The sequence below is a fragment of the Anguilla rostrata genome, chromosome 5 (assembly GCF_018555375.3).
Source record: "Anguilla rostrata isolate EN2019 chromosome 5, ASM1855537v3, whole genome shotgun sequence".
NCBI classification, from domain to species: Eukaryota; Metazoa; Chordata; class Actinopteri; order Anguilliformes; family Anguillidae; genus Anguilla; species Anguilla rostrata.
This window is the reverse complement of record NC_057937.1, coordinates 35,758,556-35,784,463: the sequence shown is the minus strand read 5'-3', so window position 1 is coordinate 35,784,463 and position 25,908 is coordinate 35,758,556. Positions and strand designations below refer to the sequence as shown.

Sequence of the window (25,908 nt, the reverse complement as noted above, 5' to 3'; positions counted from 1 at the left end):
TTGTCAGTCAGAGTAGGCTTTCTGGCCAAGGGCCTAGGCTGGAGGCATAAATTGAAGTTATAAACCTCTCTGACACAGCAATTAGACTTTGACTGGCACAAAAACCACTGACAGCTGTCAAAGCAGCGTCCCTTCCAAAGAAAATGTATTCTGTTGTTTTTTTCTTTGGAAAACAAACAAAATACAAGGAAAACAAAATTGTCTCTTGACAAAACCACAATGATCATCTTGATATTAACTTGATATACTTGATATGTGCTGTGTAATCCAGCATATTTTAACATTCCATGCTCTGACGCAATTTGATGGCAATTTGTACAGTCAAGCTCGTATGGAAAAACAATCATCAGCTGTCAGTCATGGTTTTCCTGCTAAGATGTCAGACCATGTAAACAGTTTGGCCAGCGAGAAGTAGAAATAAAACCCTGATCCTCCCCCACTGCTGCTATAACTCCATCCTTCTCTATCTCCTATTTCTGTATTGTATTAACTGTGCTACTTCATGCACTTTTTTGCTGCTCAGCAATTTTCCAGCTGGGTCTGAAGAGATTTAATTAGTTGGCCAACTGACCTTAAGTTCCATAAGTGGCTGTTTGATGTGCTATAACAAACAGCATAAAGGCTTGTTGTCATGAAACAGAGTCAATACCTCTACACTTGCAGCCCCCCCCCCCCCCCCCCCAGTTTATTTGACTTGGCTGTCGCTATGCATTAATAATATAGCAGGACCCAAAGTCCCGAAAGTGCAACAACTAGCTTAACCTCATGATTATCTGCCTTCTGAAGTTTACAGAGTCAAAGTGAAAGAGCTCGCTGTCACAGTCATAGAGTTCACTGACAGTTCCACACCGTCACAGGCATAGAGCTCGCTGACAATTCCACACTGTCACAGCTATAGAGCACACTGACAGTACTCACTATCACAGTCATAGAGCTCATTAACAGTACTCACCATCACAGTCATAGAGCTCCCTGACAGTTCCACACTGTCACAGCCATAGAGCCCACTGACATTTCTTACTGTCACAATCATAGAGCTCACTGACGGTTTTCACTGTCACAGCCATAGAGCTCACTGACAATTCACATCGTCACAGCCATAGAGCTCACTGACCCAGTTCACCCAGTCAGTGAGGTCACCCATGCAATGCAGTCACAGGTTACCCTGTCAGCAGGTGACTACCAAACTCACGTATTAATAGCTTGTTCTTTCATTTAAATTCCATTCCACACTATACTGCGACGCCTTGCATGGATGTTCTATGTTCCATGCAAGGAAATGCATTCACTAGTTTCTTATGGTGGCTGAAAATTGAGTTCACTGCATCATCTACACCAAGCAATGTGATTGTCTCAACCTTTAGGTTAATGTGGCATTTACCTATCTTAAGAGATCTTACTGTAATTATCTATGTATTTCAAGTGATAATCAAATTTGCACTACTAATTTTATGTTACTAATTTGCATCTGGCACCCTTCAAATTACTTAACTGAAGCAAATATGCATCCAATAAACTGCTGCAAAATGCTGTCAAAGATTTATGCTAACCACAAGTGAGGAACCCATTTTCAAGACTGGCCGCTGGACTTGGACTTTTTTTTAAATTATTTTTTGGATTTTTTCCACATTTGCTGAAACAATGGAAAATGAAATGAAAATGAAAATTGTCAGAAGTTTTGTACCAAGTTAGATCATCAATAAAATGCATGCACTAAAACTATATCCAAACCATGATTTAAACTAGCAAATTAAATGCGTAAAATCCTGCTTTCTAACTACTGAGTCACACTGCCACCTACTGTCCTGTGCTGAAGAGATGTAAACGAATGCAGAAAGTCTGGATAATTAACCACTTTGATCAATTACCCTAAATGTAGGAGCATGACAGCAGGCAATCAGTCATACATATGACTCTCAAGATTCATAATTTTTTTGAAGATATGGAACTAGTTCCACTAAAACAGGGGGATTTACCTTTGTGCATGGAGAGCTGCAGGGTGGGCTGGTTTTTGTTTCGTTGTGAGCACAATCGATCCGTTAGAAGCTGTTGATTATGCAGTTACCTAATCCGGTTTGTTGGGTCTGAATGGCTCACTTTATTTTGTGATAAAAACAGATCAAGCTGTCCTGTGAGTCAGACAGAAAGACTGACGAATACTGTTGTAGATTACAGCTGTAACATCATCACAGAGAGGTGTTTGTGTGACACTGGAACCATTCATAGCAGCCATGACATTCTGCTGGGGGGTTCAAAATGAAGAATTTCAGAAGAGATGACATTGTGGTTGGGGGGGGTGGGGGGGGGGGTGTAGTTGTAGTTGAAACTCAAATCCTCTATGGCTATGTCTACCCATTCAAAAACTCTGAGAGCCTCTACGTATTAAATAAACAATGACCAAGTGGAAATTTAAAATGTGCACAGTTTGTCACAGTTGTGGTCTGTTAAAACACCTTCAGGAGACCATTTCAGTTTGTAAATTAAGGGTTTACCCAATAGGCCAGTCAAATGAAAACATCTTGCAGAATACCCATACTAGCAAAGCACATTGTTATCACCTGCTGATGCTAGTTATCCAAAGTAGGGAAGATCCATTACAGAATTACCCATCAGTAAGAGAAGTGGGTGCTAAATGGGGAACAAGATAACCCTGGATTGCACCAAATCCATTAAGAGAAATCTGCTGGCACCAATCAGATTGTAGGGAGCCTTGGCCAGAAAAGTTACAGTTCCAAACCTCAGAACATTATTTTTAAAAAATGACTCAGTCAGTGGTAACCAACCCTGTTCCTGGAGATATATGATACTATAGGTTTTCATTTAAACTCTAATTTGGCACACCTGATTCATCTAATTAGCAGCTGAACAAGATCTCTACCTGTTGAATGAGACATGCTCTGTTAGGTAAGAGTGAAAACCTACAGGACGGTAGATCTCCAGAAACAGGATTGGTTACCACTGACTTTGAGTAAACGTAAACTTAGGTAGAGTCTAGGTAAACTTAGAAGAGTACACACACTCCTCTGCTTTCTCTTAATACAGTCATTATGTTTGTTGAGAGAGAAGTATGGACTGGATTGTGAAGACAAGAGCGTCTTGTTTTGATCTTCCACACTAGTTTCAACCACAACGCTATACTCTCTTAAGAGCAGGGGTATCAAATCAAAATGTGCTACGCTGCCTGTAGATTCTTGTGACTTCCTTTCAATCAGCAGCCAATTAAGGCCTTGAGGACAAGATGTGTCTATTTAACCAATCGAAAATTTAAACGAATGGTGCTGAAACACCGAAAACCAGCAGCCCTCCAGAATTGGATTTGTAAACCTGTGCTCTAGTCTAGAGCATCTGGACAGGGAAGTTTTAGCTTGAGATCAGTTTCCTGCAATCTGATTGGTTTCTAGGACGCTTTAGCCAGTGTTGCTCCATATAGAGTCCCATCTGAGATAATAGAAATAGAAACGTCAGGCATCAATTCAAGCAACATTTTTTTTATTTACAGCTTCAGTTCAAATTCAGGAAAGGCTCATTAATCCAATGTAACTTGCTCATCTTGACCAATGAGAACAAATTGCTAGACAAATGATGGAAGTGAAAAATTAAAGAATTGTTTTGTTTGGTACATCTACAGATACGCTTCCAACTCAAAAGAAACAGAAGATTATATTTGCAAACGTGTGTAGCAGGTAGTGGAAGTTTTTGCAGCAAGAGATAGCCATTAGTCATCAACTGACCAGTACATCTTTGTCCTCAAAACATACTTCAGTTAAATTGTTGCATGTTTAGCTCACATTTTATCATACATTCACTATTTAATGCAGTCTGAACTTTCTCCTCTTCATGTCCCAAATAAACCTGTGAACATATTTTACTGACCTAAAATGAGACTGGAGCAACACAAATACTAAAAACAGTAGCAAATCATGTAGTTGTACCTTGCCAAGGTGGCAATTTGAGTCCAGTTTCATATGTACAGAACTGGACAACTCAAATTCAAAACACATGCAGTGTCTCAATAGCGCCCCCTGCTGCTGCAGCCAAAACTGCACATGAATTACAGTGCTGTATTTAATTTGTGCAACACCTCAAATTGTGCCTTTTTATGTGACAACCTTGCATTGTTGTTAATAGAAATGCCATAAAAATGTGCAATATATACTCAGTGGCCACTTTATTAGGTACACCTAGCTATTATGAGGTGGTGCTGGAAACATTCTTAGGGACTTTAGTCCCTGCTGATTTGAACAGCACACAGTTCCCGCAGATTTTTCGGCCACATGTTCAAGCTGCAAACCTCTTCGACCTTATCCCAAAGGTGCTCCACTGGATTGAGATCTGGGTTCTGTTCAGGCCCTTCGAGTAAACTGAAGTCATGGCTGTGGAACCAGCTTGATACAATGCATGCATTTGTTTCATAGCGCATTTTACTTAGGTATACCATACCTAAGCAACAATGCTTAGATATGCTATGGCATTCAAGTGATGTGCAAAGACCATGTTCCCCCACACCATTATACCACCACCACCAGCTTGCACTGTTGACACAAGGCAGGGTGGATCCATGCCGGTTACAACAAATTCTGAACCTACTATCTACTTGTTGCAGCTTTGTCAGATCAGGCAACATTTTTCCATTACATTACATTACAGGCATTTGGCAGACGCTCTTATCCAGAGCGACGTACAACAAAGTGTATAACCATAACCAGGAGCAAGTATGACGAAAACCCTAGAGGGAAGTACCGTTCCAAGTGCAGGGAACAACCGCATAGTTCAACTTGGACCCTGAAGGTTAAACTGTTTAACACTAACACAAACGAAAACAGCAACAACGCAGTCTATGCAAAAATACAAGCAGTAGTTAAGACAGGTGCATTAACTAAGTTACCTACAAAACAGCTACCTAGTTACAACCCTAAGCTTACAGTAATTTACAGGGAGGTAGGGAGGGATGGGGATAGGTGCAGCCTGAAGAGGTGAGTCTTCAGTCATCGCTTGAAGTGGGTCAGTGTCTCGGCTGTTCTGACCACCACGGGCAGGTCATTCCACCATCGTGGGGCCAGAACAGACAGGAGACGTGTTTGGGAAGCGCAGGTGCGAAGAGGGGGAGGTGCCAGGCGTCCTGAGGTAGCAGAACGGAGGGGTCTGGCTGGCATGTAGGGTTTGAATATCTTGTGGAGGTATGCTGGGGCTGATCCCTTGACTGCCTGGTATGCTAGGACCAATGTTCTAAATTTGATGCGAGCTATAACAGGCAGCCAGTGGAGGGTAGTGAGCAATCTTCTATCATCCAGTTTTGGTGATCACATGCCCACTGTAACCTCATTTTACTATTCTTACCTGGCAGGAGTGGACCCCGATGCAGCCTTTTGCTGCTATAGCCCACCTACTTCAAGATTTGACTCAGCCAATTGAGATGCCCTGAACACCACTGTAGTAAACAGCTATTATTTGAGCATTTGTGGCCTTTCTGTCAGCTTGAACGAGTCTGTCCATACTCCCCTAATCTTTCTCATTACCAAGATTTTTTTTTTGCCCACAGAAGGTCCACTCATCTTGGGTTTCAGCCACATTATTTGTAGTTAGGAGGAGCAGGCTATTTGCGAGCAGGTGTACCTAATAAAGTGACCACTGAGTGTATGCAATTTCCGTTAGCAACTGCCATCTGGGGGGAAACTGACAAAGAACTCCAGAGTGAAGAAGGTATGGAAAAGCAAGAACCAGCTAAGTCTGGGAATAAAAACATGACAGAAAAAACAAATTTAGTTCTCACCCTGTGAAAAACATTGCCAACGGGAAGGTGACAGAGTGCTAGAAAACCAGAACCTGGATTAATTCCCCGTAGAAGCTGCACCCTCAACTCCCCCTGCACATCTGTGAAGCATTCAAACATAATTCAAACCCACACAGAAACTGTACTTTCAAGTTTATCAGAACAAACATATTGCCTCCCGCAAGCTAGAAGATATGAATCAACCAGTGGGAAAAAATCAACAACAGTGTTTATTTTAAAAATTATTTTATTAATACAGTGGTATACTTAGAAATATGTTGCAAAGAAAAAAAATGTCAGCCACACAAAGAAATGCTAATGTCTCATTGAAGCTTGTGTTATCTTTTCTAATGAAAACAGTACTGGTGCGCCATAATAAATTGTCTATTAGTACAAAAATACATTTCAGGGCACACAATACAGCTTTCAGTATCACAAATAAATGAAGTTGACCCTTTCAAAGTACAGATTTTTAAATTAAACAAGCACTTTTGTAAATAATCATAAAAACATCTTGTGATTGATAAAAATGTTTAAATGTAGTGTGTGTACATCGGTAGAAAAGTTTGATTTATTACTGCTAACTTACAAGTTCCAAGGCTCAAGGGTATAATCAGAATACAAAGATAACCATATTCATTTCACGTCATCCTTTTTTAGAAACCATTTTTTCTGTTTAGTTTTGTACAAAATAACAAAGACATACAAAAGTTAATTTACAAACCAAGAACCAAGGCCATATGCTAGCATTATATACAGCCACAATTTCCGACATTTTCTTCTTAAACCTTGTTTCTCTTTTGACTTCATATGCATATCAGAAAAAAGAAAGGATATCTTTTTTCCTCAGCCTCCATTGTTCTTCTGTGCTAAACAAACCCCAAGTTTATTTTATACAGTGGGCTGCAAAAATAGCAAAACGCACCTCTTCTTTCTTTTCATAACATATAACTTAAAAAAAGAAACTAAAAAAAAAAACAAAGTACTGAAAAACGTGAATAATATGCAGATAAGGCATCACTGCTTTTGAGTGTCAGTTGGGGGATGACTGGGTGGGACAGAGCAGGTGTGTGGACCTGAGACGGCACATGCATAGATCTTGAGACAGCAGGAGAGTTCCATAGCTACAAAAATAAGTCAGAATTCTCATTTACGATAAAACACTGTTAAAAACCGTTCTAAATCAAAAGACCATGTATAGAGGTACAACGTGCACCTGGAAATCTGTTGATAGTGTAAGCTTCATTTGTGTTTTTTTTTTTAAGACTCTGAGATGCTTGCCATCAGAATGACGGCATCTGGTCTGGCACAGCATTCTCAAACCTTTGCAAGTCCATCAATGAAAAAAAAAAAGGAAAAATGAAAAATATCAGCGTGACAAAAGTCCTCATCTGTTAATCTAATAACGACAGAAACAGTACACGCTATTTTTATTACTACGATAATTGTAATTACGGTAGTTTCAAATCTGTGTGCGTCTGCGCATGTAAAAGTGTGTGTGCGAGTGCGTGCGCGTGTGTTGCGTGTGTGAATACACACAAAAGTTATTTCCACTTCTGTTAAACATGTCTGACAAAGCAGTTTGTTTTTCCCGTGTAGAGAGGAAAACTTGGCGCAAATAGTATTCAGTCAGTGGCACAAGGTGTGCACTCCAATAATGGTTTACAGTTTATTTATCATTTTTGCAAGCCTTTACAGACCTAAAGAAAAGAAAAGAAAAGAAGAAAAAACAAAAGAAAAAATGAACTTCTTCAAGCCTCCTTCATCTGGAAATTTGCCTGGGCACAAGTAAATGACATCAGAGGTCAGAAGGTTAATACTTCAGGTGGCGTGAACCGCAGTACACAGGGTGGTGAAGGTGGTGGGGGGGGGCTGTTCTGGGGGGACGCTCTGTTCACCTTCCACCCCCCAGTGTTCACACTCAGTAACAGGCCAGCTGTTTCCCTCTTCAAAAGTGGTCGATAAGCACCGATACGCAGTTTGCGCCCACCAGGTAGTTGGGGTCTCCAGGGAGAGATTTGTTCTGCCAGCTCTTGGGATCACCTGGAGGGGGGGGGGATTGGGAGAGGGAGACGAGACGAAGATCAGCGGAAAAAATGAGCGGGCTTTCTACGCCTCAAAATTTCGCCATGACTAAAAATAACTTTAAAAAAGCTCTATTAAAACCATGTGTGCACAAGTGTGGTATAAACATATTCATAATACGGTTCCCCAAGACAGAACTAATCTTCAGCCCAAGACATGCCCACTGCACTAATCAAATAAATTACAGCTTTTGTCATCGCAGGCTGGAGGGTGGGTCAGAGCTAGGGGGAATTGTGAGGCTTTTAGTAAATCCTACAAATACTAACTAAGCCACAAGTGGTGCCTCTGATGTAGTTTCCCAGAGCAACTCTATTTTTGGACACACACACAAACATGCCTTTGGAATTCCAGTCAATTGTAAAACCAGGGTCAATTCATTACACTATTTCCCACACACACACACACACACACACACACACACAGACAGACAGACACACACACTAGTCTTGCAATATTGTACAGCAATCCATTCCCTGGCCATGGAGTGTAGCAGATCTTTTACTTGTTTATTTTTGGGATGTTTGGAATTTCCAATTTGCAAACTATGTACAGTATGCTCACGCTTTTTCGGTTAACCAGACCATGAAAACATACAGGACCCTGAGAGAGAGAGAGACAGACAGCGAAAGAGAGAGAGAAAGAGAAAACAAGAGGTTGAGACATGTGGGGAGTCCAAATGAAGCGAGAGAATGGTCTTGTTTTACATTAAGAGGATTAATTCGCCATGCTGTAAATCCCTCTACAATGAGGCGAGACAACAGAAGAGGCCGCAGTCACATTCATCCCCTGTAGTCCAGCTCCAAATGGGGACTAATTAGCAGCTAATTCAGACCCCTGCCAAGTTTACAGACGACACTATGAGGGAAGATGGCAAGCGCTTTCTGTTAATGTGAAACAGACACATGCACACTCAAGACTGCCTCTCACACAACACGTGGTCTCAGGGAAGCGAAAGACACAAACGTCTTCCTGGAAAGTTTGAAAGAGCACGGGGAGAGAAGAGGGGGTCAGAAGAGGCGGTAGCAACGAGCGGCGGAAGCTGAAAGCTCCCGTTTTAAACGAGCCATTTCCCCTCCCAGACGCTGTCACCCCTGCTCTCATCACAGAATTAGGCAGAGACCTGGACACCAAATCAAAGAGGATTCCCATGATTGATTGCTCAAGCACATGCACATACACATATACACACAGACATGCAATCACACGCATGCGCATGCATGCACCCGCAGCCTAATGCGCATTAATGTCATGCAACAAAAAAGGGTTTGATCTGGAAACCGAATTTAAGTGAATTTTTAAAAAACGGAACGAACCGGAATAAATCACCTCAAACGGAATCTCGCCCCGGCGTCCCAACAAACCCCAGATTTCACAAACAACAAAAGGCGTCCCAAAGACCCCCAAAAAAAGGATAGAGCGAGAGGACAGCGTACCCGACGAGGAGTCGGAGGATTTTAGAGCAAAAGACCAACCGTCGGGGGTCATAGACGCACAGTGAGGTAAGCGCAGCTCCACCGGCTTCTGGAACTTGAGGCCGTGAGGGCCGCACATGACCAGCGGGCTGAGAAGGGTCTCTCCTGCAGGGGGGGAGGAGGGCAATCACAGCGTTTTAGTCTCCCGAAAGCTTACTCTCCGATCCATAACAACCCGGCAGGCAACCCTTTCCACTGAGAGAAAAGCAATGTGAGAAAATCCAAATGGAAAAAGAAAAAAAAAACCTCTATGAAAATCTATGAAAAGGGACAGGAAAAGGTCAGTGAAATGAATAGGTCATTAGGAACATAAAAAAGAAAAAGAACACACGACACTGTGGCTCTAGATAAGAGTGTGATGAATGTAACCTAATGAAATGACAGCTTCTATCCAAAATATCTCGATAGCTTTAGCCAAACAAAGCTTTGGATAAAAACCAAATCCTAGAGACAGATTGTTACGCAATGAAAAACATATACCCTGAATTCACATGCAGTGTTTACTTGTATGTCTCAAATACACCCAACTTACTTTAGTCAGGATACACGCATCATTTCTCACAGACAACATTAAATTGTCATTCATGGCAGGTTATTCCATTTCAAATGTGATAGGGCCAGACTCAGACCCGAGATAGACAAATGCAAAGCAACCTGCAGTTCAAACTTGGGTGCATAACCAGACCATAAGTGAAGGGGGAGCAAGACACGCACATGGGGCCCATTTTAGACAAGCACATTCAGACTCTGACTTCCATTTCTACCATGCACATTTTTATGCGCAAATGAAGGTGGAATATTTAAAGCACCCTATCAGTGAATATTGTGCAACTACAAATGGATGCAATACATTTTTTATTACACATAAAATGCTTAATTGGTGACATGTACTTACATAATTCTGACCAAAGATTACGAGATACTGTCATTGTTCGATTCCAAAATTTCCATCAATTACTAATCTGGTCTGGAATATTCTTCTGTAAATATGACCTCATATCTGTTTAACTAAGGACTACAAGTGTTCCTTCAGTTGATGATTAAGAAATAACCACAAAAAATACTACATTCTGCCAGCACCTTCCTAAAACTAAGCTTGGACTTTTACCGTCAGCGATGTACGTTGCTTCTACATTTGAGCCGGTACTGGCTATTGGCACAGATACAAAAGCAAAGGTAATTTGTTAGACCCTTAGTATGACCTGACAAATTACTGGATTCAATTCTGTTGTAGTTTATTTACACACAGTTAACCATTTAAAAGTAAAGCAGTTTTTATCCAACATTTCTGTGAACTAAAACATACCTGAAAAAAGCTACATTTACAAATGTAAGATACATTTCTTCCAAAAAAAAAACAGTAAAAATAAAATATTGTTCTTTAATTTTATGTCATGTTTACACGTCACCTAAAAAATGGTCACTAGGAGAACTAAGTAAGAATTTGAAAGAATTATTTAGATTTTTTATTACATAGTTTGCATTACATTATTTTAGGTGTTGCGGAGCTGTTATGCTTTCATATCTATGACGTCAGCTGGACTTGCTATTGGGATGGGGAAGACTTTCATATTGAAATTTCGTTAGTTATGTTCATAGTTTTGTCATGATTAGAAAAGATGCCATTTTTGCCAGCTACTAAATTAAAACAAGAAAAATCAATGGAAAAATCAAAACATAAACAGAATATTTTCAACACAGTAGGGGCTACCTTTGAGTGGTATAAGACACAGGGACATATGTAAATGTCCCTGTGTCTGATTTGAGATGGAACTGACCCAAGGATGTATTTGATGATGACAAGAACCCCCCCCCCCCCGCAGTAGGGCACTGACCTTTCTCTTTGTCTAGCGGGGGGAGGATGCTGTTGTCCCTGCAGACCTTGAAGTAGATCTCTTGTTCCACACCGTCGGGGATGGCGCCTTGAGGGATGATGATACTGACGCCTGTCTCAATGGAGCTCAGAACGCCGCCGTTGCAGTTGAAGATGCCCCGGGCCGTGGCCACCACTGTGTGCCCTTCATCCTCCTCGTCATCCTCCAGCGCGCTGGGGCTAGGGGGTGGAAGGAGATTATTTACCCTGTCAGCCATGGCGCAAATCAGCGGAGAGAGGAAGGGGGACAAAAGGCTGAAGAAACAGGCCCCTAATCCATATGGAATTATGGAATACTCAGTTGTAGGCCGGTCCTATCTTTACAAAGTTCTGTATCAAAACCCAGCTGGGGCCAGATATAATCTATATTGTCACCAGGGTAGATCACTGCTCTAAGAATAAGTCCCTTGGCTTGAAAAGCCACTCAAGCAGACTACCTGGTCTTCCAGGGAAATCAGAAAACAACCAGAAAAAAGAAAATATTACTTTTGGACAAGACAAGCACGGCAGTCTGATGCAATAGAAACAAGGGTCCCCAATCATTGTTCCTGAAAACTACTGTTGGATCCTTTCTGTTCATTGTTGTTCACATTAAAATTATTATTTTAAGAAAGCATTTCAGACTCAAGAAACAGCTTCAGTTGATCGCAACAACAAAACCAGCAAACCTGGCGGCCCTCCAGGTTGGGATCCCACAACAGGTGGTCCTCCAGGTTGGGATCCCACAACAGGACCATGACATTTTTGTTAATTTCAAATTAAAATCTTGGCGTTGTGCCCTAGATCAGGTCAGTAATTTCCCAGGGATGTGCAGTGGACTGTGCGGAAGGGGCCTACCTGACTGGAATGGCCTTGGGCACGGCGTTGATGTTGTTGTGCTGGTATTTGGGCCTGTTGTCAGCGGTCCGCGTGAACGTGTCCAGGCCGCTGTCCAGCTCGGCCGACTGGGGGGAGCTCTGGGGCTTGACCGGGCCGGGCGCGGTCACCCCACCCACCTTGGGCACGGGGGCGGAGTCGGCCTTGGGCTGCGTGTCGTTGGGCAGCAGGTTGTGGTTGAACTTGGGGCTCTCGAACTTGCGCTCGAAAGGCCGGGCGGAGCTGGTGTACGGCTTGGGGACGTAGCGGTTGTAGCTGGAGGTGGCAGGAGGGGGCTTGGCCGGCAGCGGGTCCGTGCCGTTCACGGGTGACTTCTCCGGGAAGCTCTTCTGCGGCAGGTAGTTGCCCTGGACCATGTCTTCGCGGTTAGCAGGTCTCTGTCCCGCCAGGTCAGGTTTAGATTTTGGGGAGCCACGGGGATCAGACAGGGCGTTCACTGTGGCACAGAGAAGAGATTTTGGAAAGACAAAAACACACACAAAGCGAATAGTAGTCATCTTTCACCGTTCCTTAAACTTTTTAGTCTTTGTGAAACTCAATTTTCTCTCCCTGCAACGCGTCTATCCGCTCTGTTTGTACTTGTCTCTTATGTTGTATCAGTCACTCAATCATTCAATCTCCTCCACATTTTACAACTGCACACTGTATCTGCAGGGCACAAAACCTTCTGAAAATCTGCTTTTTAAACCAAGCTTCTGTGTAGCTTCAATTACAACCCCTCCACAACGGATCAGGGTTGGGGTCAATTCGGTTTCATTTCAGTCAAATTCAGGAAGGGAACTGAATAATTATGCTCATTATTTTCTTTGAGGATTTTTCAATTCATGAATAGAAAGTCTAGTTCACTTCCTGAATCAACTGAAATGGATTTACTCCGTATCTGCAAACCATATCATTAACGAATGAAAACATAAACAAATACATCCTTTACCTTCAGTGGCGGTAGGCTTGGGCGGGACAGTGGGGCTGGGCTGGCTGTACTGGGTGGGAGGGGTCGTAGCTGGGGGCACAGGTTCGTATCTCTTCTCCACAGGACTCACCTTCTCCACCGACTCTGACCTGCTCACAATGCAATTGGGTCACGTCCTGGATGCGCACTTTAATTGGCTGATCAATAGCCAACACAAGCACACAGAACAGCTAACAGGGATGCAGACACAGCTACTGGACAACACACATACAGTGCAGTGTGTAAGTATTTGGACAGTGAAAATTTCGGTTGTTTTGGCTCTGTACTCCAACACGCTGGATTTTAAATTAAGCAATGAACATGAAGTGCAAACTGTCAGCTTTGAGTGTATATCCATCCACATTGGGTGATCCTTGTTTTTATATACAGATTCTGGGTGTCTACTCTGGTGATTCTGTGGCAGGCCGGTACTGCAGCCATCTTCGGTTCCCATTTGTTCCTGAGGTGTTCTGCCATCAGTCTCCAGAAAGTGAAACGCATGTTGAATTGGATTCAGAAAGGGTGACTGACTTGGCCAGTCAAGAACATTCTCACCCCGAAAAAAGAAACTCCTTGGTTGTTTCTGATTTTACCTTTAGTATGTTTGGGGTCATTGTCCCGCTGCAAAGTGAAGTACTGTCCTTTGAGGCATTTTGGTTGGATCTGACTAGATGAGATGAATTCTGAAATGTACAGTAACATCCTTCCGCCATCACATCATCAATGAATACAAGTGAGCTAGTTCTAGTGGTAGCCATACATGCCTAAGCCACAGCACTACCTTCACCATATTTCAAAGATGGGGAGGGGGGGCTTTGGAAAATGAGAAATTCCTTTCTTTCTCAACTTTTCTCTTTCCATCACTTTGGTACAGGGTAATACTGGTCTCATCGGTCCATAAGAATGTTAAAGAACTCTACAGTTTCTTATATGCCCTTTTTAGAAATGACTTTTGCTCCCCTAAAATGGTATGACTATGTATAAAAAGGGCTGTAATTCCTACTGATGCAAATATGCCTCAATTAAAGATGGCTGTCTGTGCTTTAACCTCATATTTACTGCTTTATTTCAAATCCAATGTGCTGGAGTTCAGAGTCAAAACAACAAAAGGTGTGCCACTATCCAAATATTTACAGACTACATTGTACATCAACATGATCATTACAGAAATATTACGACTAATACATCACGTTGTACAATATTAGGACAGCGTACAACTTATGAAATAAAAATGTGTTTAAAATCTTATTTGTGTATTTTCTAATTTTCTCCAAATTTGGAACACTAAATTTTATTAGCAGGCCTGTTTTACCAGGCCCCATTTGGCATTGGTATGGGTAGGACTACATGTTCTTTTTCTGTATTTCACAACACTGCAACACAGTGGATTAGCAAAGTATGTTACCCAGATATCCCCACTAACAGTAAATCTTAAATTCATACCTTCATTACCAAAAAAATAGAACTTTCCAAGCCCACCATCGGAAATATCAACTCCTTGTGGACACAGATTAAGGCTACAGACACGATGTTGAATGGTCTCCATTGAAACATAATTTCTGAAATGTTCCCATTCCCAACACCTTGTACCACATTGCAACACCCAACGTCACACAAGACGGATAAACAAAAATGTCAATTTGAACCAAGTTGGACAAATACACACAGCGACACCCACATCCGACAAATTCCAGGAAATGAATCTGCAGTGGTAATGATGCAAGAAGACTCCACGTTTACCAGTGCATTAGTGCTACACTCAGAGAACAGGGCAGACTTGCTGTGCTAGCCAGTGTTCATGCACGCAGTTGTTCACCTCAGGGACATACATGACACAGACATGCGCTTTGAGTTTTTTGAATGCTTATGGGGTAGGGTGTGGGCGGGGCGGCATGAATTATGCCATGGACTATGACATTAGACTAACAGGCTCTATGACACCGAAGGAATTCGCTCCTCATTCTTACCCCTTTTGACTCCTTTTCAGGTGGTCAAAGCGAGTGTAAGAGCCGTGATATCTACCATGGGTGGAGGTGGCGATGGAGAGAGAAGGAAATACAGTAAGAAAGATGAGAAAATTATTATTCTAAGCTTCCAATGCAGAGAGAGCTTGAGAAAGGGCAATCCAGTGCATAAAAGGGTATCTTTGTAAAAATATATATGTTAAATATACCCCTAAAAATAAAAATAGAATTATACAGGCTACTGAAGCCCAGGGGAGTGGTTTGATTGCAAGCGTAAAGCAATTGTAATTCACCGTTCAATAGACATTAATTCATGATATGTGCTCGGTTTGTTAAACTTCGGGGACAGAAGGTTACATTTACCCATACTTCTCAAAAAGGTTTTCTATTTTCTAACTCTTTACTCAAAAATAATAAAACTGTGACAGCTAGATAGTCTTGTGGGATTTCTTTGAAGAGAAACAACGCCAGAGGCTCTATACAGACCTAAAAATGAGAAGAATTTGTAGTTGTATGTGAAGTGAAGTTGTATGGGTATGTATTACTACATATTAGGATATATTAAATTACATATTAAATACATTTCAATGCAATGCTGAATATGAAACATGTTGATAATGTGCTAAGGGCTTTTTTCAATAAATAATACAATAAATAAATAAAATTTAATTGCATTTCCTAACTGACATACCTAAAATGGACCCAACTGCAGAGTATATAACTGAGCTCAGGACCAGCCCTAATAGCATGCAAATAGCACGGCAGCTCAGGATACACTTCTGAACCTGGGTGGACATCAGGGGCAATGGTTACCATAATGAGAATGACTATGAAGAGTTCTGCTTAAGTTTCTAATGGTGGTTCTAAAATATCTGGCCCACCTGTATAGCGATTGACATTTAATGAAACACTGGAGAGCTCTACGGATCGTGTGTGTATCAGGGCTTTCTGCTCCTGTGTTTCTGTTCCCACATGGCAGGCTTTGAGTGACAGACGGTAGGGGCCCTCCTGAGATGGAATTCTGTTAACCCCTCTTTGCAAGTCCAACCACCTCTTCGCACAAGCTGTGAGGGTTTTGGGCTTCAATCAAAGTCATTCCGTGACCTCGCTAGCAGATGGCTGTCAGAAAATAACTGAAAGCGATTATGGCTCTCCGGTTCGCCATTCCCCACAGGCAGGTCACCTCGAGGCCTGCTGGGAAGGATTCCTCGCTGGGCGAGACTCGAGACAGGGCGTGTAGTCCCTGCAATTCACTTTAAACCCCCCCCGAGGGGGAGATGCAGCCAGGTGTGAAATACCCGAAGGCCCCTCAGGATCGCAACGAAAAGCGCGTGTGGAAACCACACTTTACAACCAGGTACGAAAACCAACAGCTGTCTCTTTTTTTTTTTTTCAAAAGAAAATAGATTTTGAGTGAGAATGTGTGTTTAGCTAGGTGTGGACTGACAGGAGGACTGTATTTCTGTATTGTAATGCTCTTGCACTGTAACTCCAAGGCATCGCAAGCCAGAGCTAAGTTCCCACCTGCTTTAAATGCCTTTGCTCTAACCAAATGACGAACACCTGGAAAACCAACATTTCCAAAAAACTGTGTGGTACAAGAGCTCAGTACCATATATAAGTTTCAGCTTCATCCAATTTCTTGGGAGTCATTTTTTGTTCAGTTCATTCGGGACAGAAAATGACACAGTCCATCACGTGGAACTGCCAGCTCAACCTTCAAGTAATTCCAGTAAACACATCATTCCTTTTTGTGATGACATTCCGAGATAAAACCCCCACCAAAACACATTGGACAGAGGTCATCTCATCCTGACAATGAAACTCTGTTCTTTCATTTATTATTTTATGTCTCCTCTAATTCTTGTATTTTCAACATCGACAATTAAGCCATCTTTTGAAATTACTGCCCAGGTGTAACAGTTTCGGCAACATCAAGGTCGTAATATCAGACTTTTCCCTCTTTTAATACACTGAATACATCACCCAGAGTGCACTGCTCTGGACAGTGGCATCCCTTTGTGTGTAGGAGGCTCATGAGTGGGTTACCTGTAGTTGTTGTATGAGGGCTGTGCCTGGGGCTGGGCAGACTTTGGGACCTCAGCAAAGCGATTGGCGATGGGGGCGGGCTGGGGCGGGGCCTTGCTGTCAAAACTGCGTCTGTCAAAGTAGGACAGCTGCTTCCTGTAGTACTCCTCGTCCTCATCGGGGTCGTAGTGGTTGGAGCGCACAATGTCCTCCGGTGGTTTGGTTTGTGGTTCTGGAGCCCTGGATGGGTGGAGCGAGGGTGGGACAGTACCAGGGGTGTGAGATTCACAGCGCCAGCAACAATAAACCGCTTCTTCCTGCCCAAAGGCTCGCCCAAGACCAACGGCAAGGCTAAAAAAATCCTGCATTGTATGCCTTTAAGACACATACTAGGTTCTATAAATGTATAAATATGATAAATGAAAACTGCACAACAAAAGCAGTTTCAACCGTCAATCAGCACTGGAAAACAAAATTCTGAATGTGCCATACAAAATTCAGAATGCGAAGAGCACCTTCTAAGACAGCTGAGGCTGCATAGATGCCCAACTGAAGGCTCCCAGACCTTCACAAAACAGCTTGACAACTCAACATACTGCTGACATTTTTTTCATCCATTCACTACCAAATAGTAAGAGCAGGCACTTTTAGGAAGCAGCACATGTTCTCTGAGCTGCCTCCCATATATGGTTTAGTGTCGTGTACATGAAAGACTTATTACCTGTAAGTGGTCTTCTCCTGGTCCAGGTGGCTGAGCGAGTTTGCTTTAGGGACAGAGCAAGGGACACTGACAGGCTTGGGGGCCACATCCACTGGCTGGAGAGTAAAACAGAGATGTCTTACGAGAATGAAACCCCTTTATTCAGCATCTTCATCATTAAAACAAAGACAGTAGTAGTTAGTGTAAGTGATATAGGTATATAGTATATAGTAAGTGATCAAATGTCCATGAATATCGCACTATAATAAAGATATTAAGGGAATCCGTATTCCTCTGTATCAAAATACAATTCATTTTATAATCCGTGTGTAAACTACTAGTAGGTATAAGCCTTAAGTCATCCCAGACATCCCTGATAGGCCTGGTGACAGTTTGTGGCTCTTGCATTGCATTGCTGCATGTTTAACTGAGCTCCTAAACAATCGATGTTTGCGTATGCATGTGCATTTGTACGTGCGTATGTTTATATTTGTGTGTACGTGTGTGCATGTGTATGCCTGCAGGACGTACTCTCACGGAGTCCCCTGCCTCCTTGCCCCGGTCCACTGATACGGAGCGCTTGTTCTCAAACATCTTCACCCTGGTCAGCACCGACTGTGGCTTCATGGCGGGGTCATCCTCCGGCTCCCCCGTCGAGGGTGCGGGCAGAGGTTTGGGTGCCACAGTGATGACCTCATCGGCAACGGGAGGGATGGGTTCCGCTTTGGGAGGGGGCAAGGGGGCGTCCGAGTTGGCGAGGGGCTCGTACTGCCCTGGTTTGTAGCTGCGGTTGTGGGGTCCTGGGTTGTAGGGGGACCGCGGTGCAGGGTCGCCGTAGTATTGCTTGGGGGGTTCGGGGGAATGGGAGGCGGCAGGGGTGTAGGTGTGTGGTTCAGGGTCGTAGCGGGGGCGCAGGTCGTACCCCGCGGAAGCGGGCGGCGGCGGCTCGTCGTACCGCACCGGCCCCGGCTTGGCGTAGCCCTTGGGCGGCGGGTCGTAGCGAGGCCGGCCGTCGTAGCCCAGGGGCGGCTCGTCGTAGCGGGGCTGAGGGGGGCTGTAGTCCCTCTCGCCCCCGCCCTCGTAGGCCTGCCGCGGGCCGTAGCCAGGGGGGTGCTGGTTCTCCACAGGCGGGCGGGCCGGCTGGTAGACAGGCGGCCGGGAAGGGGAGGCCTGCTGGTCGTAGGGGGACCACTGGTCGCCGTAGTGAGGCACGCGGTTCTCGTAGTGCAGGTGCGAGTCGAAGCTGCGAGACTTTGGTTCCAGGTAGCCGCCCCCGTCGTAGCGGTAGGGGGGGCGCTCGTAATCCCTGTATGGCTGTTCTTCCTGGTACGGGGGCTGGGGGTCGTAGGCCAGCGGCGACCCGGCCGCGGGTGGTGGCTGCTGCTGCTGCTTCAGTCCATGCCTCATCGGGTCTTCCATGCTGTACAGATCCTTCTTGTATATCTGCGAATCCAAAAGGAAGAACGACTGGTCAACAACTGGACAACTGCTGCAAACAAACAGGAATGAAACTTTCAAGCAAAACTGATTCATAAAAATGCAACATCACAATTAACAACACAAAGAATATTAATGTACAAGATTGTTAGAGTCCATCGCTGAACATTTAAGCATAAAGACTGCAGGAAACCTGGAACAGAAGACACTAAGAGGTAGCTGTTATTCCCAAGTTTGGCCAAACACAGAAATTTACACAAGACAAGAGCAAGTAGATAACGTATCAATGCAGCTGCTGTACTTACTGTTGCATTTTTGTTTGGATTTCATCAAATAAAAACATACCGAAACATTAAAAAAAAAAACACGAGCACAAGGCCAAATGCACAACAGAATGATGACCTGATAATGTGAAAGAAAGAAAAACGAAAAAGAAAAACATAATCGCAATTACACATAATTCAGCTGATGCTTTTTTTCCCAAAAAACTCCTGAAGTTTGAAAAATAGCCTTTCAAATGGCTAAAATACACTGGACAGATCTAATTGTTTGAAGAGTGCGGCTCGACCTCCGAGTGCCCCAAAAGGCTACAGTTCAAAGTCAGGACGGGGGAGGGGCTATGTAGGCGGGGCACTGTAACAGTGCTTTCCAACATGCTCCTTTCAAGTCAAATAAATCAATGATCCATTCATTCTGATTCAACTGTTCAACACCCACCACTCTACTGTGCCAACGAAAGGGAAAACAAAGTAGAGCCATGCAAAAGTAGGAAGCGACAGTGAGAGTGAGCTCGAAGTCCTCCCTCCTTTCGCTCTCTCCTTCTTTCGCTCACGCTCTCGTTCCCCCGGCGTGCCGTCGTTCTCGCCCGGCTCTCAGAAGCACACAGACGACGCAGCGGACATGCAGGAAGAGGAGGGGAGAAAAGCGTGGCGGGCAGGCAGGCAGGCGCCGTCGTGCCAGGCCGGGCCAGGCCGGGCCGGGCCGTGCCAGACCGCTGGGCCGGGTCAGGCAGGAGGAGGAGGAAGGGAGAGGGGGAAGGCGGTGGTGGGGCGGCAGCGGGTACCTTTGGTTCGGAATTGGGCGGTCCGGATTGGTGGGGGTCGTGTGTCGGGGGCTGAGCTAGCTCGGGGGTGGGTCTCCTAAGCGAGCCAGCCTGGGGGCTGGGTTCGCTCTGGGGAGCGGACGGAGGCTCCTCAGGGCTCATACCAGCTACATGTACAGAGAGGTCGACAGCAGGGGGCGCTGTCACGGCCCCGGGCTGCAGGGGAAGGCAAGGCATGGCAGGAACAGCCTCTGCTTTCTGTGAAGTGGTGTTCAGAAACGTTTAATGCACGCGCTGGCGGCCGCACACTCTCTACACTTCTGCTCCTTCTGTTCTCTCCCTTCTTTTGTCTTCTGTAGGCTTTTCATAAAGGCTAATGAACTCGGGTAGAAATTCGGCTCTCGTTCCAATAAGAAATTGGGTCTAGGAGATCAACGTCACGTATAAGAATTTGCAACAGGACAAGGTTTCTGTTGTTTTGACTTTGGTCTGATTCCAGTTTAATTCTAGATTACAATACAACTTTTTTTTTTCCACTCTTTCTTTTTTAACACATCAAAGGACAAACTTTGGATATCACTGCGACTTTGGCTCAGATAAATACATTTACAGCAATATGGTTAACACTGACAGTTCCAACGTGCACACAATACTTTCCGGTAAGACATCAGTTCCAATTCACAAGTGAAATGACTAAGGAGACCACAGGGCTCGCGTACCTTTACAGACAGTTGACAGAGACAAAGCTTCTTTTTCCCCCCATCCCCCAATAACAAGAACTACAGACAGCAACATCCACGTTAGACATCAACAGCAAAGGTGAAACAGGACACGGGCTACTGTGTACGACAGCCAAGCTTACTTTTGGGAAAATAAATAAATATAATAAATAAAATAAGAAACTTCACGCACACAAACGAGTATGGCCACAATCTTCTTCCCTTCTTTTTTTTTTTTCCTTCTCTTTCCTTATCTTTTTTTTTTTTAAGTTTAAGTTTTTTTTTTAAGTTTAATGCAATCTCCTTCAATAGTGTCTCCAAAACACTTTTCTCACGCACACCACCGCTTCCAAACAACAGGGCAGGCGGACAGCTCTGAGAAACGGTACCTGCTGGGAGGCGGACCCCTTGAACCCGGCGGGGTCTATCCGGTTGAGCGGGTCGGGCTGCGGCGCGTGCTGGTAGCCGGCGTAGCCGGGCGGCTCCTGGATGACGGGCGGGTCCTGGCGGACGGGCTCGGACGAGCGGGTGATGGCGGGCTCCGTGGGCAGGCCCACCTCGTCGTTGAGCGTTTCGTCCAGCTCCTGGTCGGTGTAGGCTCCGCCCTCCGTGTCCGTGTCCTCGTAGTCGGAGGTGTGGCGGCTGTCCGTGCTGTACATGGAGTACTCGCTGCCCGGCGCCGACAGGTACGACAGCCGGTCGTCGTGGAGATCCAGGTCGTCGTCGGGGGCGCCGTCCGCCTTGGGGGAGAAATTGGGAAAGAAAGAGGGAAAAGTTGGAAAAATAGATAATTAAAAAATACAATAAATAAGTCAAATAATCGCTATCAACATACCATGCTTGGAAAAGTATTGGGCCAACTGAATCTTTGTTATCTTTTAGTCTTAGTTTTCAGTTTGCCACAGTTTACCTGTCTACAGGCCTGTCTATATTTCTCCCCATCTCAGAAAACTGCCAAAAAGACTGACAACTTGTATTGACTCAGAGGACTGGTGTACAGCCGAGTTCTTCCATCTGAGAGACAGAGGATGCCAGCGGATGCTGCAAGTGGGCCCAAAAAGATTCCAAAGACAATGCTGCACACACCAACCGCAACATATCAGCATCAATTTTGCCACAACAGCACTGCATTAGTGCAGCTCTGAAATACGACAGCTTTTTAAGTTTTCCTAATAATTTCACTTACTTTCAGAATTGCAGTGTAGGTTAAAAACAATTATTTTGGGTGATCATTCTTATGCTGAAACTTTTTTTTAGTATCAGACTCACAACGCAATACTGCAAGATCTGCTAATGTCACATTTCTAAACTTTTTCATTCAGAGTTGGTTTAACTTCCATTCCATTTTCAATTCAGCAAATTGAGCACATCAACAGAAATTCTATGGATTTATCGAAAATTCTTCATCCAGTTACGGACCTTTTGTCAGTTCAGGATTCGTGAAATTTAACTGAAATAAAAGAATGGAAATGGAAATCGAGCCCGTCCCTGATTTGAAACCGATATCAATGAAACGGAGAGATGTAAAGACAGGTCTGACTCACCTTGCCCTCTGAAACCCACACCAGCTGGTTCTGCTGCTGCTGGATGGTGTCCTTCAGGGCTCCGTACCACCCGTCGTTCATGTTGTTCAGGTTGATGGTGGCTGCAGAGAGACGGGGTCAGAGAGAGAACCTCTCAAACGAACGAAGCACATTTAACGCAGCTCTTGTGGGCTTCCATAGTGCTCTTGGAGCCTTGAGAGTAAAAATTGCTGTTATCAGTGCGCCTGAAAGGGGTGGGACCGATTCCACTTAAAGTTATTCTTGGAAACTGAAATGAATTTAATGAATTCAAAAATTCCTTGCTGTCCGGTTGAATTTTGTTTCAGGTCCTCAACCGGCTGAACTGAAGTGGAATTGACCCCATTCCATTTGCAGACATGCTAAGTGTGTTGGCCGTGGCAACAGTGGATTACAGGTAGCAGGGCTAATAGGCGGCAGAGTAAACGGTTTGCTCGACTGTATATTCCCTGCCTGAGATTCATGCTTATAACCCTCTAGTTAATAAGCAACCACATATGTAATGATTCCTGTAAAACAGGGGTGCACAAAAAGGGGCCAATCCATTTCAGGATTTTGTGCCAACCTCTCAATTATTTAATTAGTGCATATCATATCTTGTTCTGACATTTGTATAAGCACCAGCTACAGCTGCGGACTGCAAGTGTATCAAAAAGATTTTACTGCGCTCAAGTGCAGGAGTGACCCAGCATAGTTTATAGAACTAAGTGGTTGGAACAAAAACCAGCACCAAGATCAGCCCTCCAGGACCGGAGTTGCGCACCCCTGCCATAAAACAAATGTCCGACACAGGATCTGTAAACCACATAAAAATGAGGAGCGCCATTTTATTTTGAAAAACAAAGATACGATACTGTTGGTTGTTATGCAATGCCAGGTGATTAATAAAACATGAGTAGCACTCCAAACAAATTACTGATTATGGCCTAATCCAACACAAATGCATAATCAGTGGTTATGCCAGTCTACACACAGCTTGGGAAAATAGGTTTCAACCTATTTCAAACCAATGTGAGCAAACCAAACCAGATACCAGATCTATCCACTCCGATCAAGAGAAGCATGCTGTCTGTTCTTCTACACCCCCCGACCCCGTGCCCCACAGCCTCCAGGGTCTCACTTTATTAGACGCAGATGCTAAAAAATGAGATGCATGTCACATTTCACACTGGAGCAGAGGCATGCTGGGAATGCCTAATGACGGCTTTTGTTCCAGCGAGAGCCCATAAAGGCGTGGGCCTTTGTGAGGCACAGAAAAGAGGGGGGGGGGGAGGGAGAAACGCTGGGCATGATGCCATCCCAGAAGCAGACATCGCACTTTGCCATACCCCGTCAATAAACAACGCTGTTTGAATAGCGCTCGACAGTTGGCCCGGTGACCATTCGTTTTCAGGCCGTGGCTTCACACGACTCGCACGGGGGAGTAGAATTACGGGCGACAGACTACGAACGACAGGCTGACAATGTGACGTTTGAGTCTCGATTTAAAGGCCTAAAGCATGTACCTGTACAATCTGGAGTAGATCACTCCAAAGCTTGGGAGCTGCGAAGTGACCCCTTTAAGGGCAGATGGGACACAGTACGACCAGTAGGCGAGATGCTACATCTAAATGGGCATAGAGAAGGCTCTCTGTACCCCCACACACCACCTCCCACACCCACAACCCCAATGAGCTGCGGGCGTCGCCTGGGGCTGCCCTGGTACTGACTGGTGAAGAGGTGGTGGTTGATCTTCCTCAGTTTGATGGCGCGGTCGTACAGCTTCCGGGCGCTCTTCCTGGACTCGGGGCACAGACGCGTCCTCATGTTCTTCACGCCCTGCTTGCTGTCGGGGTTCAGGAACACCACGATGGGGTACCACTGAGCATAGTTCAGCCTGTCGACTGCGTTGGGGGTTATGTCCAACACAGCATGTTTATCCTAAAAAAAAACAACAAAAAAATAACACAATTTCAGAATTGTTTAATTAATGGTCTCACTTGTTCAAATCTAATGCGTCTTCATTGGTTTAGTTAATCAGCAACTCCTAACAAAAGGGGAGGGGCAAATCCAACTCAGACAGCATCACTACTCTGGACAGGTTGGGATACAGGGGTACAGGCATAATGAGTAATACTCATGGGAGCTGGGGTATAGGGGTACAGAGATAATGGGTAATACTCATGGAGCTGGGTATATGGGTCAGGATCATTGGTCAATATCTCATGGTTTAGCGAGATTGGGTCGAGATATCATGGGCAACTTACTATGGGAGGGGTAAAAACAGGCATACTGCAGGACAGCATCACTACACTGGACAGGTTGGGATACAGGGGTACAGAGATAATGGGTAATACTCATGGGAGCTGGGGTATAGGGGTACAGAGATAATGGGCAATACTCATGGGAGCTGGGGTGTATGGGGCAGGCAGTCTCGCTCACCCGGTCAATGATCTGCTTGATGGTGTGTAGACGGATGATTCCGGAGCTGCGCTGGTCGGACCCAGCATCTCTGGGTTCGCTTTCTTCATGGGGAGGAGATAATAAACACACGCGCATTCACTTTTTGCAGTGTAACAGCATATGTAACAGCACATCACGACTACACCTTCTACACATCCTTTGCCATGGATATATCTATTTATTTTGTTCAACATCAATAATCTTTCCATCTTCTTTTGCCCTTGTCAAATTATGTCAACCGACAGCAATTACTGTATTCACTTATTTGACAAGAGCAATGCAGACTTCTTAGCTGTGCTAGAGTTAGCTATAAGCCTGAGAGTGAGAGAAGCGACAGCTCATGCTTGACTTTGAAAAATGAGTGGGCAGCGACCTCAGGACTTCAAAGGCACACCCCCCTTCACATGAAGGTGGGGGTGCAATTTACAGTCACCAACTGCTCCCTTTGAAAGTCGTTTCAGAGGAGCTGCAGCAGAAAGTGGGTTTGATTAATCCCCGCCTTCACTCGTTATGCTCTCAGGCGTCACCAGGGTAACGGCCAAGATAGCAGCCACCCAACACAGCAACTGCCACCGTTATACCGAAACCTAGGAGAGCCTGTTTCAAGGGCAGAGCGTGTATAAAATTTCCAACATATACAAATACATATAAACCTATATTCTCCACAATGGATAGAGCCCTGGTCAGAGATTTTTTTATTTTGCGGTAGCTGTGTATATGGTTGCACATATTTGTTCCAGGTGGGTGGAAGTTGTCATGGTTCTAGCCTGGCATACGTTTCCGCGTGAAAGATACTCACTCGCCAGCTCAAACACGTCTGGCTCCTCCCTGGCCAGCTTCTCCCGCGCCACGTCCGCAATGGGCCCAAAGATCACCACCGGCCGCAGGAACCCCGCTGAACCAACAATGACAAAAGGATTCAGCAAAGTGCACACACACACACACACACCCGCATGCAAAAACACACAGATACACACACCCCTGCACAT

The 25,908-nt window shown here is 44.6% G+C and overlaps 2 protein-coding genes across 20 annotated transcripts in view; both read right to left on the bottom strand.

Annotated features, from left to right (window-relative positions):
- LOC135255165 (protein ENTREP2-like) overlaps positions 1-2,736 on the bottom strand; it is a 129,140-nt gene extending 126,404 nt beyond the window's left edge. Inside the window, exons 1-2 of one of the 2 annotated variants that reach the window (XM_064335989.1) lie at positions 2,559-2,736; positions 1,977-2,242 (exon numbers count right to left, since the gene is read on the bottom strand). The gene's annotated coding sequence lies outside the window, so the exon portion shown is untranslated. Of the gene's footprint in view, positions 1-1,976; positions 2,282-2,558 lie in introns of those variants that run through there. The other variant, XM_064335988.1, reaches the window with a different exon arrangement.
- A 4,279-nt stretch (positions 2,737-7,015) lies between these two features.
- The window catches only part of LOC135255164 (tight junction protein ZO-1-like), a 145,697-nt gene continuing 126,804 nt past the window's right edge, over positions 7,016-25,908 (bottom strand). For 9 of the 18 annotated variants that reach the window (XM_064335969.1, XM_064335971.1, XM_064335970.1 and 6 more), the window contains 15 exons: positions 25,719-25,814; positions 24,899-24,981; positions 24,187-24,397; positions 22,460-22,560; positions 21,305-21,655; positions 20,218-20,454; positions 18,249-19,160; positions 17,739-17,833; positions 17,039-17,257; positions 14,993-15,043; positions 13,008-13,135; positions 12,038-12,512; positions 11,163-11,380; positions 9,289-9,432; positions 7,016-7,813 (listed from right to left, as the gene is read on the bottom strand). In XM_064335969.1, coding sequence (XP_064192039.1) covers positions 7,719-7,813; positions 9,289-9,432; positions 11,163-11,380; positions 12,038-12,512; positions 13,008-13,135; positions 14,993-15,043; positions 17,039-17,257; positions 17,739-17,833; positions 18,249-19,160; positions 20,218-20,454; positions 21,305-21,655; positions 22,460-22,560; positions 24,187-24,397; positions 24,899-24,981; positions 25,719-25,814 — 3,416 coding nt within the window. In that variant the 3' untranslated portion in view covers positions 7,016-7,718. The remainder of the gene's footprint in view (positions 7,814-9,288; positions 9,433-11,162; positions 11,381-12,037; positions 12,513-13,007; positions 13,136-14,992; positions 15,044-17,038; positions 17,258-17,738; positions 17,834-18,248; positions 19,161-20,217; positions 20,455-21,304; positions 21,656-22,459; positions 22,561-24,186; positions 24,398-24,898; positions 24,982-25,718; positions 25,815-25,908) is intronic. The other 9 variants (XM_064335973.1, XM_064335984.1, XM_064335975.1 and 6 more) reach the window with 5 other exon arrangements.